Source organism: Indicator indicator, chromosome 6 (assembly GCF_027791375.1).
Source record: "Indicator indicator isolate 239-I01 chromosome 6, UM_Iind_1.1, whole genome shotgun sequence".
In the NCBI taxonomy this organism is placed as follows: Eukaryota; Metazoa; Chordata; class Aves; order Piciformes; family Indicatoridae; genus Indicator; species Indicator indicator.
In genome coordinates, this window is record NC_072015.1 from 28,782,901 (window position 1) to 28,797,760 (window position 14,860).

The 14,860-nt window shown below is 41.8% G+C and overlaps 1 protein-coding gene across 1 annotated transcript in view; it reads left to right on the plus strand.

Moving 5' to 3' along the window:
* The window catches only part of PIEZO2 (piezo type mechanosensitive ion channel component 2), a 137,662-nt gene that overhangs the window by 100,652 nt on the left and 22,150 nt on the right, over positions 1-14,860 (plus strand). The window contains exons 29-32 of the mRNA XM_054381538.1: positions 1,310-1,476; positions 3,610-3,785; positions 12,680-13,069; positions 14,385-14,643. Coding sequence (XP_054237513.1) covers positions 1,310-1,476; positions 3,610-3,785; positions 12,680-13,069; positions 14,385-14,643 — 992 coding nt within the window. The remainder of the gene's footprint in view (positions 1-1,309; positions 1,477-3,609; positions 3,786-12,679; positions 13,070-14,384; positions 14,644-14,860) is intronic.

Genomic DNA, 14,860 nt, shown 5'->3' on the forward strand with positions numbered 1-14,860 from the left:
TAAAAAAGAACATTTACATGTTGTGTATTTTTGTGTGCGAGTGCTACATTTTCTTTTAACCTCTTTATAATATCATCTGGAATTCAAAGGAAAGGAATGCTCCTTAAAGTAGAAACAGCCTTACAGTTAGTTTGCAGGGGCAAGATTGCATTAGCTTCAAGACCTGTATGTTCAAATACGTGTGAAGAAAATTCAAATAGAAGCACAGAATGTTTTATGTTGGACATGACCTTTAAAGATCATCTAGTCCAACCCTCCTTCAGTCAGCAGGGACCTCTTCAACTACATCAGCTTGCTCAGAGACCTGTCTACCCTGACCTGGAATGTTTCCAGGGATGGGGCATCTACTACCTCTCTGGGTTCGATAAATGATAAAGTATCTCCAATTCTAAATTACATTGAAAAAGCCTGAAAAGGGAGCAAAATATGATTATAATATGACCAAGTGAAGGGGGATAAATGCTCCTATCCTCAGAGAAACCAGACCAGTTCCATACCACTGCTCGGATAAGTGGAGCCTACTACCATTTCAACATGTACTTTACAGGAATCTTCCACTAATGGCTTTTTTCCTCAGCTTGTCTCCACACATATGTGCATACAACCCTGCCTGCACATGCAGAGACACGTGTGTGTTCCTTCACAGGAAATCTTTTGCTTTATTATAGCTTCACCTTTGCAGACGTTATGATCTTAAAGGTCTTTTCCAACCAAAACAATTCCTTGATTCTAGAAGGAGCAAATGTGTGCTCCTCCAAGTTTTGCATGCCATCCTGTGGTACAGCTAGGAAGTCAGGTTAAGGAGAGCATTGTGCTTTAACTCATAGGCTGGCTCCTTAGTATCTTCTTCAAACCGTATGTGCTTGCATGGTAGATGATTATTGACAGCTTTCTATTATTTATTAGGTTGGTTCCTCTACAACTGATCATAGAATCATAGGATCACAGAATTGTCAGGGTTGGAAGGGACCTCAAGGATCATCTAGTTCCAACCCCTCTGCAGACCTGTGCACAGAGAGTCTCTCTAAAATCAAGGACTGTTTGTATGACTAGTGATTGCAGGATGAGGGAGTTATGGGGTGGAAAAGGGATTCCAGATGATAAGCCTAGACATACAGACAGGAAAATGGCCCAGACAGCCAAAAGGGCCTCCAGCCATCTTCAGAGCTTTCTTACTGTGACAGGGTCTTGCAACCTGGATTATTATTTTTAGAAAAAAAAAAATTAAAAAAATTGAATCTGACTCCAAGCAGAAACAGAATGAAAGATATTTGTGCTCATTAACTCCGTTGCTTTTGCTCTCCCTTAGATAACATCATCAAGAGGATATTTAATATCTTGAAGTTCACTTGGGTCCTTTTCCTGGCAACTCTGGACAGTTTCACAGCCTGGCTTAATTCCATCTCCAGAGAACACATCGATATCTCCACCGTGCTACGAATCGAGCGCTGTATGCTGACCAGGGAGATTAAGAAGGTAAAGCCTTTGGTCTTTTTCATTCTGCTAATGCCATTTCCAGCTCAGTGGAAAATGAAAAGTTGTCTTTTCAGATCACCGTCTTAAGGAGAAAAATTATGAAAGCCTCACTTTAGATGTATATTTTAAAAATAAGCCTGGACTCTTTTATGGCTTCCTTCTTCACAGTTTTGAAATATAAACCACCTTTTATAAATACATAGAATCACAGAATTGTCAGGGTTGGAGAGACCTCAAGGGTCATCTAGTTCCAAGCCCCCTGCCATGGACAGGGACTGTCCCCTGCCAGGGACACCTGACACTAGATCAGGTTGTTCAGAGCCACATCCAGTCTGACCTTAAAAACCCCCATGGGGCTTCCACCACCTCCCTGGGCAACCTGTTCCAGTGTCTCACCACCCTCATGGTGAAGAGCTTCTTCCTAACATCCAATCTGAATCTACCCACTTCTAGTTTTGCTCCAGCTGCCCTAATCCAATCACTACCTGACATCCTAAAAAGTCCCTCCCCAGCTTTCTTGTAGGCCCCCTTCAGATACTGGAAGGCCACAATAAGGTCTCCTTGGAGCCTTCTCTTCTCTAGACTTAACAGCCCCAACTCAGTCTGTTCTCATAGGAGAGGTACTCCAGCCCTTTGATCATCCTCCTGGCCCTTCTTTGGACAAACTCAAGCACATCTGTATCTTTCTTGTAATAGTGGCTCCAAAACAGGATGTTCATTTATTTAAAATTAATTGATTAATAAATTCATTGATTTAATTGAGATTGTTTCATTTGGAGAAAAGAAAGCTGAGGGGAGATGTTATTGCTCTCTACAGCTACCTTAAAGGAAGTTGTAGTGAAGTAGGTGTTGGTCTCTTTTATTAAGTAACTATCAATAGAAGAGGAAATGGCCTAAAGCAGGGGAGGTTTAGGTTGGATATTAGGAAAAATTTCTTTACTGAAAGAGGCTTTAGAACAAGCTGCCTGGAGAAGTGGTGGAATCAACATTTCCTGGATATGTTAAAAAACCATGGAGCCATGGCACTTTGGGACAGGGGTTAGTGGTCATAGGAGTATTGGGTTGGTGTTTTGACTTGAAGATCTTAAAGGTCTTTTCCAACCTTAATGATTCTATGGTTATCTATGCACAAGAAAAAAATGGAAAAAAAAAATCATCCTTTGATAAAACTATTTGTCTGAAACATTCTTGTGATAAAGTGTGGTTTGGAGGAGTGAGGATAGATTCAAGGGGAGAGAAGGCATGGCATTGACAAAAGCTCCAAAACTACCACAATCTGCATATTTCAGTCTCTTTGTAGACCTGCTGGAAATAAGTGAAAACCTACAGACATAATCTTCACTTGCAAGGAAGTTGTGTGGTCCTCCACAAACTAGTTGCATTTTAATACACCCCATTATTATCAAAGATTTATGTTGATAGTGTAACTAGAAATACTGGATCTTCAAAATTCACATAGGTAATATCCTGAAGTTGGATAAAACTCTCAATTCAAACCCAGGTATTTTTAGATATGTCACAAACTACCCAACTATTCTGGAAACATGGCATAGAAGCCACAGTTTTAGTTCTTTCCAGTTTTTCTTACAAGCTTCAGAATGTCTCACAGATGAGTAAGTCAAAAAGTTCAACACCACATTATAGAATCATAGAATGGCTTAGGTAGGAAGGGACCTACTCCAGCCTTCCCACCAAGGGCAGGGATAAGAAAGGACATTAGTGCTCCTTGATAAAGCCCCAAACTGCCCAGCCACTGTTGATGTCTGCTAGCACCGTAAGTCAATGGGTTGGATGCTCAGATGAAAGGTGGGAAACCTGCAGTTCAGTTGTTTTTTAGTTATAGAATCATAGAATGGTTTAGGTTGGAAAGGACTTTTAAATGTCACCCTACAGTCAGCAGGGATATCTTCAGCCAGATCAGGTTGCTCAGAGACCTATCCAGGGATGGGACATCTACCACCAAGTCAGAATGCAACTTCTACTATGAAAAGGAACTAGTAGTGGGAGATGATATACTAGGAAGCTGTTTGCACAGTCCTTAATCTATTCCTTGCCAAATGACAGGAGAAACCAGTTCCTCAAAAAATATACCAGCCCCCTGCCATGTGCCTCTACCTCTACTCTCTTCCACAGGGAAATGTTCCAACAAGGGAAAGCATCCATATGTACTACCAAAACCACATGATGAAACTTTCAAAGGAGTCAGGACTGGACTCCATTGATAAAAATCCCAGTCAAGCTTCTGCTTTGCAAGCATCTGAAAGAATGGATAGTTTAGATTCAGCAGCTTCTCGTGACAGTATCTCCAGGTATGGATTTAATTTTGTTTTGTGAAAGATGGATCATGCACTCGATTTAATTTTAGATAATGTATAAGTACTGATGAACTTTCTAATCAATACTGAACCCTCTTTTTGATTTATCCATTCCATTTTTACAGTGAAAGCTCTGATCTAGATTATGATTCCTTTATAGTGGTGGACTCAGTTGTTGGCTTAACTCCTATTCCTCTGCATGATTACCCCACTGCTTTCTGGTTTCCCTGGAATTAGGATTCATTGACAGGAATTCTGATAATGTAAAAAGTAATGGGAAGAGGATGCTTATGGGATACTGGTTTAAGAATTCAGGCATGGAGTTTGTGGAAGGGTGATTTGTTATGAGTATTTTGCCTTTGTTAAATAAATTGCTGACCATTGCCCACAAATCACAAAAGATTTTGCATTGAGAGAGATTCTGGATTTGAGAGAACAAAAGCTCGTTCTCATACATGGCAAAGATCATCTGAAAAGCCTGATCACCAGCGAGCAGAGCTGCACAGTTTGTGGATCAAATACCCATACCAGTTCAGGAAAACCACCTTCCTCATTCTTTACTGAAGGCAGCGGATGCCACTGAGTCCCTTGCGAAAACTGCTTCACACTCCTGCTGTTCCGTGCACTCAGAGGCACACACATCCACTTCCTTCTCTTACAGAGGCAGCCTGTTCCCACCCTGTCCCTGGTGCTCCTGACTTTGTTTAGATACTGTAGAACTTATCCAACATGAGGGAGAGAAGGGAGAGCTTTGGAAATCTAGCTGATTCATAATCCATTGCGTTCTGCTGTCTCCTGTTCTCCTCTGAGGTGTGGCAGTATCAGATGGTGTTTGATACTCCCAGCAAACTCAGTAGCTTCTGTGTACACTAAATTATGCTTAGCTTTTACTAATGACATATGGGTAGATGTTATCAGACTAAAAACAATGAGGATTTGTCTTCCTTTCTGCTGTTATTGAAAAGCAAGTGTCAGAGAGTGCCTGGGATTACTGTGCTTCAACAAACTATTCACAGATTGCTCCCCAGGGTGAGCACTGGCCTTGGAGAGGTTCACTCCAGTAAAAACACCAAAACCCAGCAAATCTTTCCTGGTGGCCAGCTACCCAACTAAGCAACACCTTTGTGTTTTGTCTCCAAGTTTTACAGGAGTCAGATGACATGAGAAAAATGTAGAGCCAAAGTCTATTACCAGCTCATTTGGAGCCACCTGGACGTCTGCAGGGCAGGATTTAACTCCACACAGTTCAGTCTCACCTAAAAAAGAATAGTAATATCAGTCCTGCTTCCATTAAGTGGTTTGCAGTCACACTGTTTACTATCATTGTTACACAGCCATAGCAGTGTCAGGGATTAGGGCTCAGATGGCCACTAGACAAGTGACAGACACTGTTAACCATGCTCCCTTCCCAAAGGGAAGAGAAAGGGAGTAAGGGAGAGAGGGTTATTGGCTGAAAAAGAAAACTAAGCCAGCTTTAATTAAAATAATAACAATAAAATTAAACAAATAGTTACAAACCAATAGGGAACCCAACTCCCTGATGGCAGTGATGTCACTGTCACCACTGATGCTGTGGACAGGCACTGGGGAAGTTCCATACTGGACTCAGAGGCAGATGGGAACCAGATTCAGGAGCTGGATTCTAGAAATAAATTCAGAAACACGCAGATGAGGATTGAAGGCAGAATAGATGGAGTCTTCCCCAGATACTGGCCAGCGAAGATGAGGCCTGACCCTGGTGATCGCTCATCTTAATCCTGATGATGTCCATGGGATGAAACCCCTTGTTGGTCAGGTTAGGGTCACATGTCCTCTCCCCTCTTCTGTGCAGGTGCCAACTCTGACTTCCTGCACCCCAATAGGAGGCACAAGATGTGGCAGTGCCATTGGTCTGCACAGGAGCAAGTCTAAGCCAGACCTTCTCTGCAGCCCAGCCTTTGGCAGTAGCTCTCCCCACCAGTGCTCTCACCACTGGAAGCAGCCCCTGGCTGTGCAAACCTGCCCTGAACTTCAGAAAGTGCCCTCACTGAGCAGAGACTGAGCTGAGAAGTCACAGCACTGACCAAAATTGATCTGGTTTAACTCAAGCCAGGACAATTAGTAAGAACTTTAACTAGAAGCAAAGGGAAGCCAATTCCAGAATGAATGATAAAAACGAAAGACAAATCTTGTAATTTTCATCTGTGAATTCTGACTCTTCCACAAGATGGTATTCAGGGGTGAGCTCCACTTATGTCTTTTTTTCTTTTTTTTCCCCTCAGAATAGCCACCCATTTTTCACCCTGCTTTAAGCCTACTTAGGCATTAAAAAATCTCTTCTCAAACCCAGAGAATTCGGTGATTTTGTGGAGCTGCTTTGCAACAGAAGTTTTTAAATCTTTCACGTCTTACCGTCATCTCTGTTTCCTCAAAGATGTCACAGAACCTATGAACAAAGGATTAGCAAAGGCAATATCATGACTGATTAATCTCAGATTCTCTTTCTGGCAATCAACAATCAAATATTCTTGCACTGGGAGTATTTACAAATTGTGCACATCTGCTATAATACTAATAATGACCTGTAATTAGAGGAAGCAAAAATGAGTCTGTTGATTGAACGATAATGCCATCTGTTCCTTGGGACACCCTTTCATGTCTCTTCCTGGGATGACCAAAGTCCTTACAAGCCTTTTCAGAAGTCATTTGGAGCCTTTTTTTTAATTGCCCAAACAAGAAAAAAGGGACATTTTACATTTCAAAATAATGATTTCCAGTAAAATCAACTAATTAAATCTAAACCATCCCTGTGATCATGGACCTAGGGTGGCAAATGGAAGATTTTTGGGAAGGAGCAGAGGATTTCTAACCAATATTCATAGAATTGTAAAATCATAGAATCATAGAATAGTTTGGGTTGGAAGTGAGCTCTAAAGGTCACCTATTCCAACCCCCTCTGCAGTAAGCAGGGACATCTTCAGCTAAATCAGGTTGCCCAGAGCCCTGTTGAACCTCACCTTGAGTATCTCCAGGAATGGGACCCCAACCACCTCTCTGGGCAACCTGTTCCAGTGCTCCACTACTCTCATGGTAAAGAACTTGTTCCTAATATCCAATCTAAAGCTGCTCTTCTTTAGTTTGAAGCCCCTCATCCTATCCCCACAGGCCTTTGTAAACAATCTCTCTCCATCCTTCTTGTAGCCGCCTTCAGGTACTGGAAGGCTGCTATTAGGTCTCCCTGGAGCCTTTTCCAGGCTGAACAACCCCAGCTCCTCAGCCTGTCCTTGTAGCAGAGATGCTCCAGCCCCATGATCATTTTTGTGGCTCTCCTCCCTTAAACTAATAAACTCTCCAGGAAGGGTAAATTTGTTTAGTTAAAGGGAAATCATAAAGAGATTTCCTGCTCACTAAAGGTTAAAACACCTCTCCTACACAAACTCCCATTTGAATGGACACCCAAGCAACTTTATATAAAAAATGCTTGAATTTGGGGTTTTAATGAACATTTGATTTAAAATGCCAAGTCTTTGAATGTTTTCAAGAACCTAATGCTTTTCAAGGTCTGCAAGGACAGAAATTTGTAAAGTAACTCAGGAAGATAGGTGTGCATTAAGTTTATGTGATAATCAATGACTGAGTCAACACCAGCTTTGCCAAGTTCTCATTTCCTCCATGTTGGAAGCACACAAAATATGTAGAAAATATACAGACTGCTACAGCTATCATCTCATACACATCTCCTGACATGCAGGGATACAGAGCATCTCCTCAGTCAAGAATTGTTCTAATGAGTCATCCTTCATTTAAAGCAGCTTTAAACCAAATTATTGCAGGGACTTCACCTGGATAAATATTCTTTTTCTTCTATTGGGATTAGTAGGTGGGTTTACTTTTTTCTGGGACCCAGGTCAGAACTTGCCTTAGTATGAGCCAAGAGTGTGCCCAGGTGGCCAAGAAGGCAAACAGCATCCTGGCCTGTGTCAGCAACAGTGTGACCAGCAGGACTAGGAAAAAGATTGTTCCCTCATATTCAACACTGCTAAGTCCACTCACCTTGAGTACTGGGTTTAGTTTTGGGGACCTCACCACAAGAAAGATATTGAAGTGCTGGAGCAGGTCCAGAGAAGGGCAATAAAGCTGGTGAAGGTTCTAGAGAACAGGTGTGGTGAGGAGTGGCTGAGGGAACTGGGGTTTTCTAGCCTGAAGAAAATGAGACTAAGCGGAGACCTCCTTGCTCTCTACGATTACCTGAGAGGAAGCTGGAGTGAGGTGGGGGTTGATCTCTTCTCCCAAGTAACAAGCAATAGGTCAAGATGAAATGGCCTCAAGTTGCACCAGGGGAGGTTTAGATTGGACATTAGTACAAAATTCCTTCACCAAAAGGTAAAGCCATGTAACAGATTGCCCAGGACTGTGAAGTCACTGTTCTTGGAGGGATTTAAAAGCCATGTAGATGTGGTGCTGAGGGACATGGTGAAGGGGTGGACGTGGCTGTGTTGTGTTAATGGTTGGACCCAATGATCTTCAAGGTCTCTTCCAACCCAAACAATTCTATGATTCTATGTTTTGAAGGGCAGCTGGCATGTGTTTCTTCCATTGAAAATGTATGAATGGGCATGTGCTACTTTGATTCCAACAGCTGCTCTGCTTAAGGCCCTTGGAAGGTTTCCTTTGAACTATGCCTGCATTTAAAATATTTCAAAACCTCAGTAAGAGGTGTTACTCTTGAAAAGAATGAACTCAGCCCTCGAGATGTAAAATTGCACATGGATAACATTGTCACACACACAGAAAGGTCATCAGCAAAAACAGATTGTCTGCTTGCTGCCATCTCCCAAAACTTCAGTGATAGTCCAACAACCTGGTTATACTCCATAGGTGTATGTGCAAAGGAAAACCTCCTCTCTTATGAGCCCTTGGAGTTAGTAACACAGATCTCCAGCTGGTTTCCATGCTGCTGAATCAGGTCTTTAGGGTTGATCTCCTAGTCCTATAGGAACACCACAACCCTGCACCTTGCAGACAGCCCTCCAGCTTTTGTATGTGTGTGCACAGAAATGATGGAGTGGCTTGTAAAGAGTCTTGGCCAAATGAACTGGCAGGACAGAAGTGTCACTGCCATGAAGGGAATTATTTCACAATACCTTTGGTATCTGGTGATACTTTTATTCAGAGACCAAAGTATGCTTTTAGTCTCAGCCCATTCTGTCAGAAATGACCATTAGTGAGTGTAAGGTCTTATTTTGCTGGTTTCCTCCCCATTTTCCTTAAGGCAATAACTCCAAATCATCACTTCACACCAGTAGATTTTTTTTTTCCCCTCACTTCAAGCTAGGAAGACCAAAGAAACATAGAAAACACTACTGCACTTCCCTTCTGACCTCTTTCCCACTTCTCTGTGCTCCTGGACAAACACGATGCTTGCCAAGGAATCAAATCCCCTGCTGCCACTGCTCAGGTGTGATACAGATGGACTCAGAAGAAGAGAAGCAGAGTGTAAATCCTGCATTTTGGGGTCCTTTCTTCTCCCTGAGAGACTCAGGCAGGTCACTGCATGTGTTAAACCACCAGGTCCTTCAACTTATTTCATAGACATCTGTGTTTCTCAAGGATTTTTTCACAGGAAAAATAATTCATTTACCTACCATATGTCATTAATGTGTTTGCTTCTTTCCTGTTGCTATGTTACGTGCTTGTATTTAATTGTGTACTTTCTTTCTCATAACTCATCCAGTTCTTCTTCTTTTCTCCAGTAACATATAAACGCTCAATAGGCAGTGTACATCTCTGGTGTCCTGTTGTATTTGATAAGAGAAAGGAGATAAGGGTTTATTGTATCCGTCCTTTCAAGATGTGCATGTTACCAATTCTGAAATAATTTTGAAGCTGTGGTTGAAATAAATGAAATCTTCTGGAAAGAATCATCAGGGGTTTCTACTAAATATCAAAATAAAAGCCATCCCCATGCAGAGCAGGTTATACTTGGCATGAGTCTACTGGCTAAGTAATGTATCCGATTTGGCTCTTGGGTTCGGAAAGAGGATTAGCCAATGTCTGACAGCTATTTCTCTATTTGTGGAACATGAGCTTGCTCAGTTTTAAGGGCTCTTTTAGGAAATTGGCTTGTACCTGTGTCAAAAGGTTCAGCACAGTATGCCATTAATAAAACAGAATTTGTACAAAGGTCACTTCCCAAAGCAATTTGTGTGGAATTTGGAAATTTCAGGGGGAAACAAAAGAAAATAAAACCTCCTCACAGATGTAAATTGATGTCCTCTGAAAAGCAGGTAGAGCATTGTGTTGGTTTCCTATCAGAGAGATATGAGAAGATATCCAAGAGATATTCAAATAGTGACTAGATGGTTGTTGGCCTTCTAGAGCCCCCACATGAATATCAAGGAGATATGAGACGATACCAAAGAGATACTCAAAGAGTGACTAGAGGGTTCTTGGCCTTCTAGAGCCCCTACATGAATATGACCACGAGCAATCTGTGTGTAGAAACGTGTTCAGATGGTGACTCCAAACAAATCCTTATCTTCTCTCGGAACCTTTTTCCTCTGTCAGTGTTTTGCTGCATGGCAAGCTGTATTTGTTGACTGAACCGTGTTGTATCATGATGCCTACCATGTGTGTTTAACACTGTCTTTATAACTGTTTGCGCTGCTAGCTGCTACACTGAAGCAACCATGCTGTTCTCAAGGCAGTCCACCCTTGATGATTTAGATGGACCAGACACTGTTCCTAAAACAAGTGAGCGCGCTCGACCTAGGCTTCGTAAAATGCAGAGCATGGATATGTCCTCCTCATCAGCTGACAGTGGCAGTATAGTGTCAAGGTGCTTACCTCATGCATGCTTTGTTCACTCATTTCCCCAATACCATTATGTTTTACTGCAAGGGGGCATGAAATTGCCTTTGCAGATCTGTGGTGTACAGAGCGGTCTGCATGGTTCATGGAAGCTTTACTCCCTTCTGTGTTGTGGCACGGTTCTGAGGTTCAAAGTCAGGGTGGTAATCTAGGGCAAATTTGGTGTTTCACTTCTGTTTTGTTTTGGTTGGGTTTTTTGCTTGTTGTTTGTGGTTTTTTCCAACCTTAATTCATGTATTTTTCAAAGATCTCCCACTACATTACACACTGTCTGAGCTCTGTATTTATTCAGCTAAAAAAAAAAAGAGTCTGATCTTCAGAGTTACCAAGCTGATGGTTGTTCCTATTAAATTTCATCTGGAAGTGAAGTTCCTCAGCTAATCAGTGATGCTAAATATGGACTTAGATGTCTAATTTTAGGAACAAAGATAGGCAAGCATTGGCCCTGCTCTTTCAGTTTTGAGTATTCCCCACATAGGAAAGATTGCTAAATCTGTTTTGATTACTTTACCATTGATTTGCAGGCTGTGAGGTGTGGGAATTAAGAAAGGAAAAATAGTTATGAAAAGATGGTGAATAATATTAATACACTGAAAGAAAGACCTATTCAGAGCCATTCACTTTTTTTTTTTTTAGCAGGTAAACCCCAGGGTTTTATATGGCATTGGGAAACAGTGTTTCAACTAGTATTATAAATATGGAATTTTGTGGCAGATTTGATCATTCTTTTTTCAGCCTTTAAAGTGTTTTCCACATTTTTGGTACCAATCGGTTAGGAAATGATGGGATTTTACACTTCTGTGCATTTTAACCAGGACCAGTGCTAACCAAGAATCATCAAACCCCACATCCTATACAATAGTGTTACACACTCTAATTAATCATTAGAAATATTTATTATTATATGGTAGCAATAAAGTGTTCTAACCCAACCACAATATATTTGGAAGCAGTGTAAAAGAAAAAGAAATGGAACTTAACTTTTAGTTCTGGCAGGAGATGGTAGTGCCAGTTGGCTTTGCCAGAGCCAGTTGTCTTCAAAAGGCTATACTTTAAGTATAAATATGGCCTCAGTCATTTCATAGGAACTATGTGAAATCTGGGTTTGTCTCTTGAGGTACTAGCACATGCAGCCAGCAAAAGACAAGGAGTTGATGCCTATTACTCAACCTATGGAGAAGGCCAAGACTGGAGATTATAAAGATAAAAGTGATGTTCAAAGGGAGAGGAGAAAAAAATAATTGAGGCATGAGAAGGATGAAAGCAAAGTCAAGAAAATGTTTTTGGGATTATGATGTGAGGTTGGATGAATTTACACCAGCTGAGACACCAGCATAGAGCATTAAGAGAGAAAGTGGTTATGGACATGCAAAGCCCAGAATAAGCAAGGCAAACAAGCAGAGAGCTGAAGAAAGTAAGAACAGCTGAAAAAGAAAACAGGTATACACAGAAGAAAAACAGGCAGGTATGGTAAAAGTGAAGACTGTATTGAAGAACATAGGGCAACCTAAAGGTAAGCAAGATACCACTGGGTTTTTCCATCTGGTTTGTGTTTCTCCATGTTAGCAACTGACCTGTTCTTTTATTTGGAATTGGGGATGATGTATGCCTTCAAGCTCATGTTCCAGTTATACAGCACCTATATGGTGGCTGTTAAAAGCAGCGTGTTCAGAAGGGGCACCCTGGCTGCCCATCATTCACATGGAGCATGCTTTAAATAGATGTACTACACAATCCTAGTTCTGGTCAGAAAGTGTTTGGACTACTTTCAGATAGTGCAATTTCTCTTGATATTAATTTGCCCTTTGTTTGTGTGAATCACTGGGTTCATTGGGATGTTGTTGAGGGAGAAGATGGACCTAGGTGGTCCATCTGTGTAAAAAGAGATCATGATGATTTGTATTCTGCTAGATTATATGGAGTTTGAAAGCCTGGAAATGCAATGGGGTTGCTCAGCTCTGTACATAAAGGCACAACTAGCAAACTATTTGGTGGTGAGCCTTGCAAGCCTCAACTCTCTCTTCATCCATCCCCAACAGTGAACCTACACAGGTCACCATGCTCTATTCTCGTCAGGGGACAACAGAAACCATTGAGGAGGTAGAAGGGGAGCATGAGGAGGAAGGAGCTCATTCTGCATCCAGGCCAGAGGAAGAGGAGATGGAAGATTATAGCCTGGATTCAGAAGGAGCTGCATACACTCCTGATACTGACGTGCCATTGTACTCCACTGTGGACAGCAATGCAGAAGCTCCACCTTCCTATAGCAAAGCTGTCAGCTTTGAACACCTTCCCTTTGGCTCCCCAGAAGACTCAGCTGGTAAGAGCCTCATGATGGTGAGCCCAGACGACAGTCGGACGGACAGGCTTGATACGATTCTCCCTCCGTTGACACACGAGCTAACTGCCAGTGAACTGCTGATGAACAAGTAAGGACATTGACAGGGAAAAATTGTTGGTCTCACTCTATGAAGTTTTGTCCTTACTTTGGGAATTTTTTTGGTTCAGAACTAGGCTACAGTTTCTGATACAAACCTTAGGCTAAGTTTGATTTAAGGGAAGAAGCTCATTTCCTGTGTAGTTGTTCTAATTAGAGATTTCTAAACTGATTCAAATTCATCTTGGAAAGAATCTCCACTATCTCCCCAGATACCATCCCTAATTGTTCCAATTAGCATCAGATTTCTGTGCTGCAGTTGTCATGGGGTCAAGGACTTTTCTAAATATTGCTTGTGGAGAGGGCTTCCCTTCTCCAGGCAGCTGTGATTTCAAATAAGTTTCCTCCAGGGCTATCTGGGAAAATGTTTCTCCTTTAATTAGCTTGGATTACCATAAAGGAAGCTCTGAACTTTGACAGAGTTGTTGTTTCAAGCCAGTAGGAGCTGAGGGCTATGTGGAGAGGCCACGTTCCTAATAAGTTCTTTCCTAAGGGATATGATGTGTCCTTTGCCAGCTTTGACGTGGGGTTGGTGCCACTGCTCTTCTTTCTCTGCTTTCTATCCTGCCTCAGCTAGAGGAGAGCTTCCCCAAATGCAAGGACAAAATTTTAAACCATAGAAATGTCTTCCAGCCTGACTGCAACTGGAGAGAGAGACCCTTGGAAATCTGATTGTGGAGATTCAGTGTCTTGTCTGCTGGTTTTCAATAGCCTTTTTTTGCTTTTCAGTGAGGTTTCTTCTCAGGCCAGGGCGCTCTTTGTGGACAGCAAAGAGAATTGTTGAATGTATGTAAAAGTCACATCATGATTTCTTCTTTCTGTATTTATTTGGGTGAGGTAAAAGGGAAAACACTGCACACATCTAATGCTCAAGGGCATTTACTATGTTCTAATCTAATTTCAGAGGACTGTTCATAATACACATTTCCTGATGAGCCTCTGGAGTTTCTCCAAATTCCCATCTGTGTTGGTAAAGCAGCTATGAACCGAGACAGGTCCACACCACCACAGTTGGTTGGGCAGCTCTAGGAAGGTGGTTCTTGTAGAAGTTCTTGGGCCAGAAGGACTCCCTGAGTAAATAGAAAACCAGCAGAATAGTGCTTCTAGTTATTTTTGCCTGAAATTCTTGTTTTCTGAGCTTAGTATCAGGTTATTTAATTATAATACCAAATCCCATCTGTTTTTTTTCCCCATTGAACTCAGCAGCAGATTTTTTTACTTTTTCAAAAGGAAAAATAGTAGCAATTTAAAAATCAGCTCCTGTGAAATTAATTTTCATTTCATTTTTGGTACTCTGCTCCTCACAGGATGTTTCATGATGATGAGCTGGAGGAATCTGAGAAGTTCTATGTTGGTCAGCCTCGAGTTTTGCTTCTTATTTATGCCCTGTACAACACGCTGGTGGCCCGATCAGAAATGGTCTGCTACTTTGTGATCATCCTCAACCACATGATCTCTGCCTCCATGATAACCTTGGTGCTTCCCATTCTTATCTTCCTGTGGGCCATGCTGTCTGTTCCTCGGCCAAGCAAACGTTTCTGGATGACAGCCATAGTCTACACTGAGGTACGCTGCTGGTATTGCAAGCAGAAATGTTAAGTTGTGAGCTTTGAACGTTCTCTTTTCTGGTTTTGATGTCTAGGATAAGGAGGCTTTGGCCCTTCCTATTATTACAAATATCTGCTAAAGTCCTCAGAAGTATCCATGGCATGAAAAGGTCTCATCGGTGTTCTTCTTCATGGCAACAAGCATATCTTGCCTGACATTGTGTAGAGCACCTATC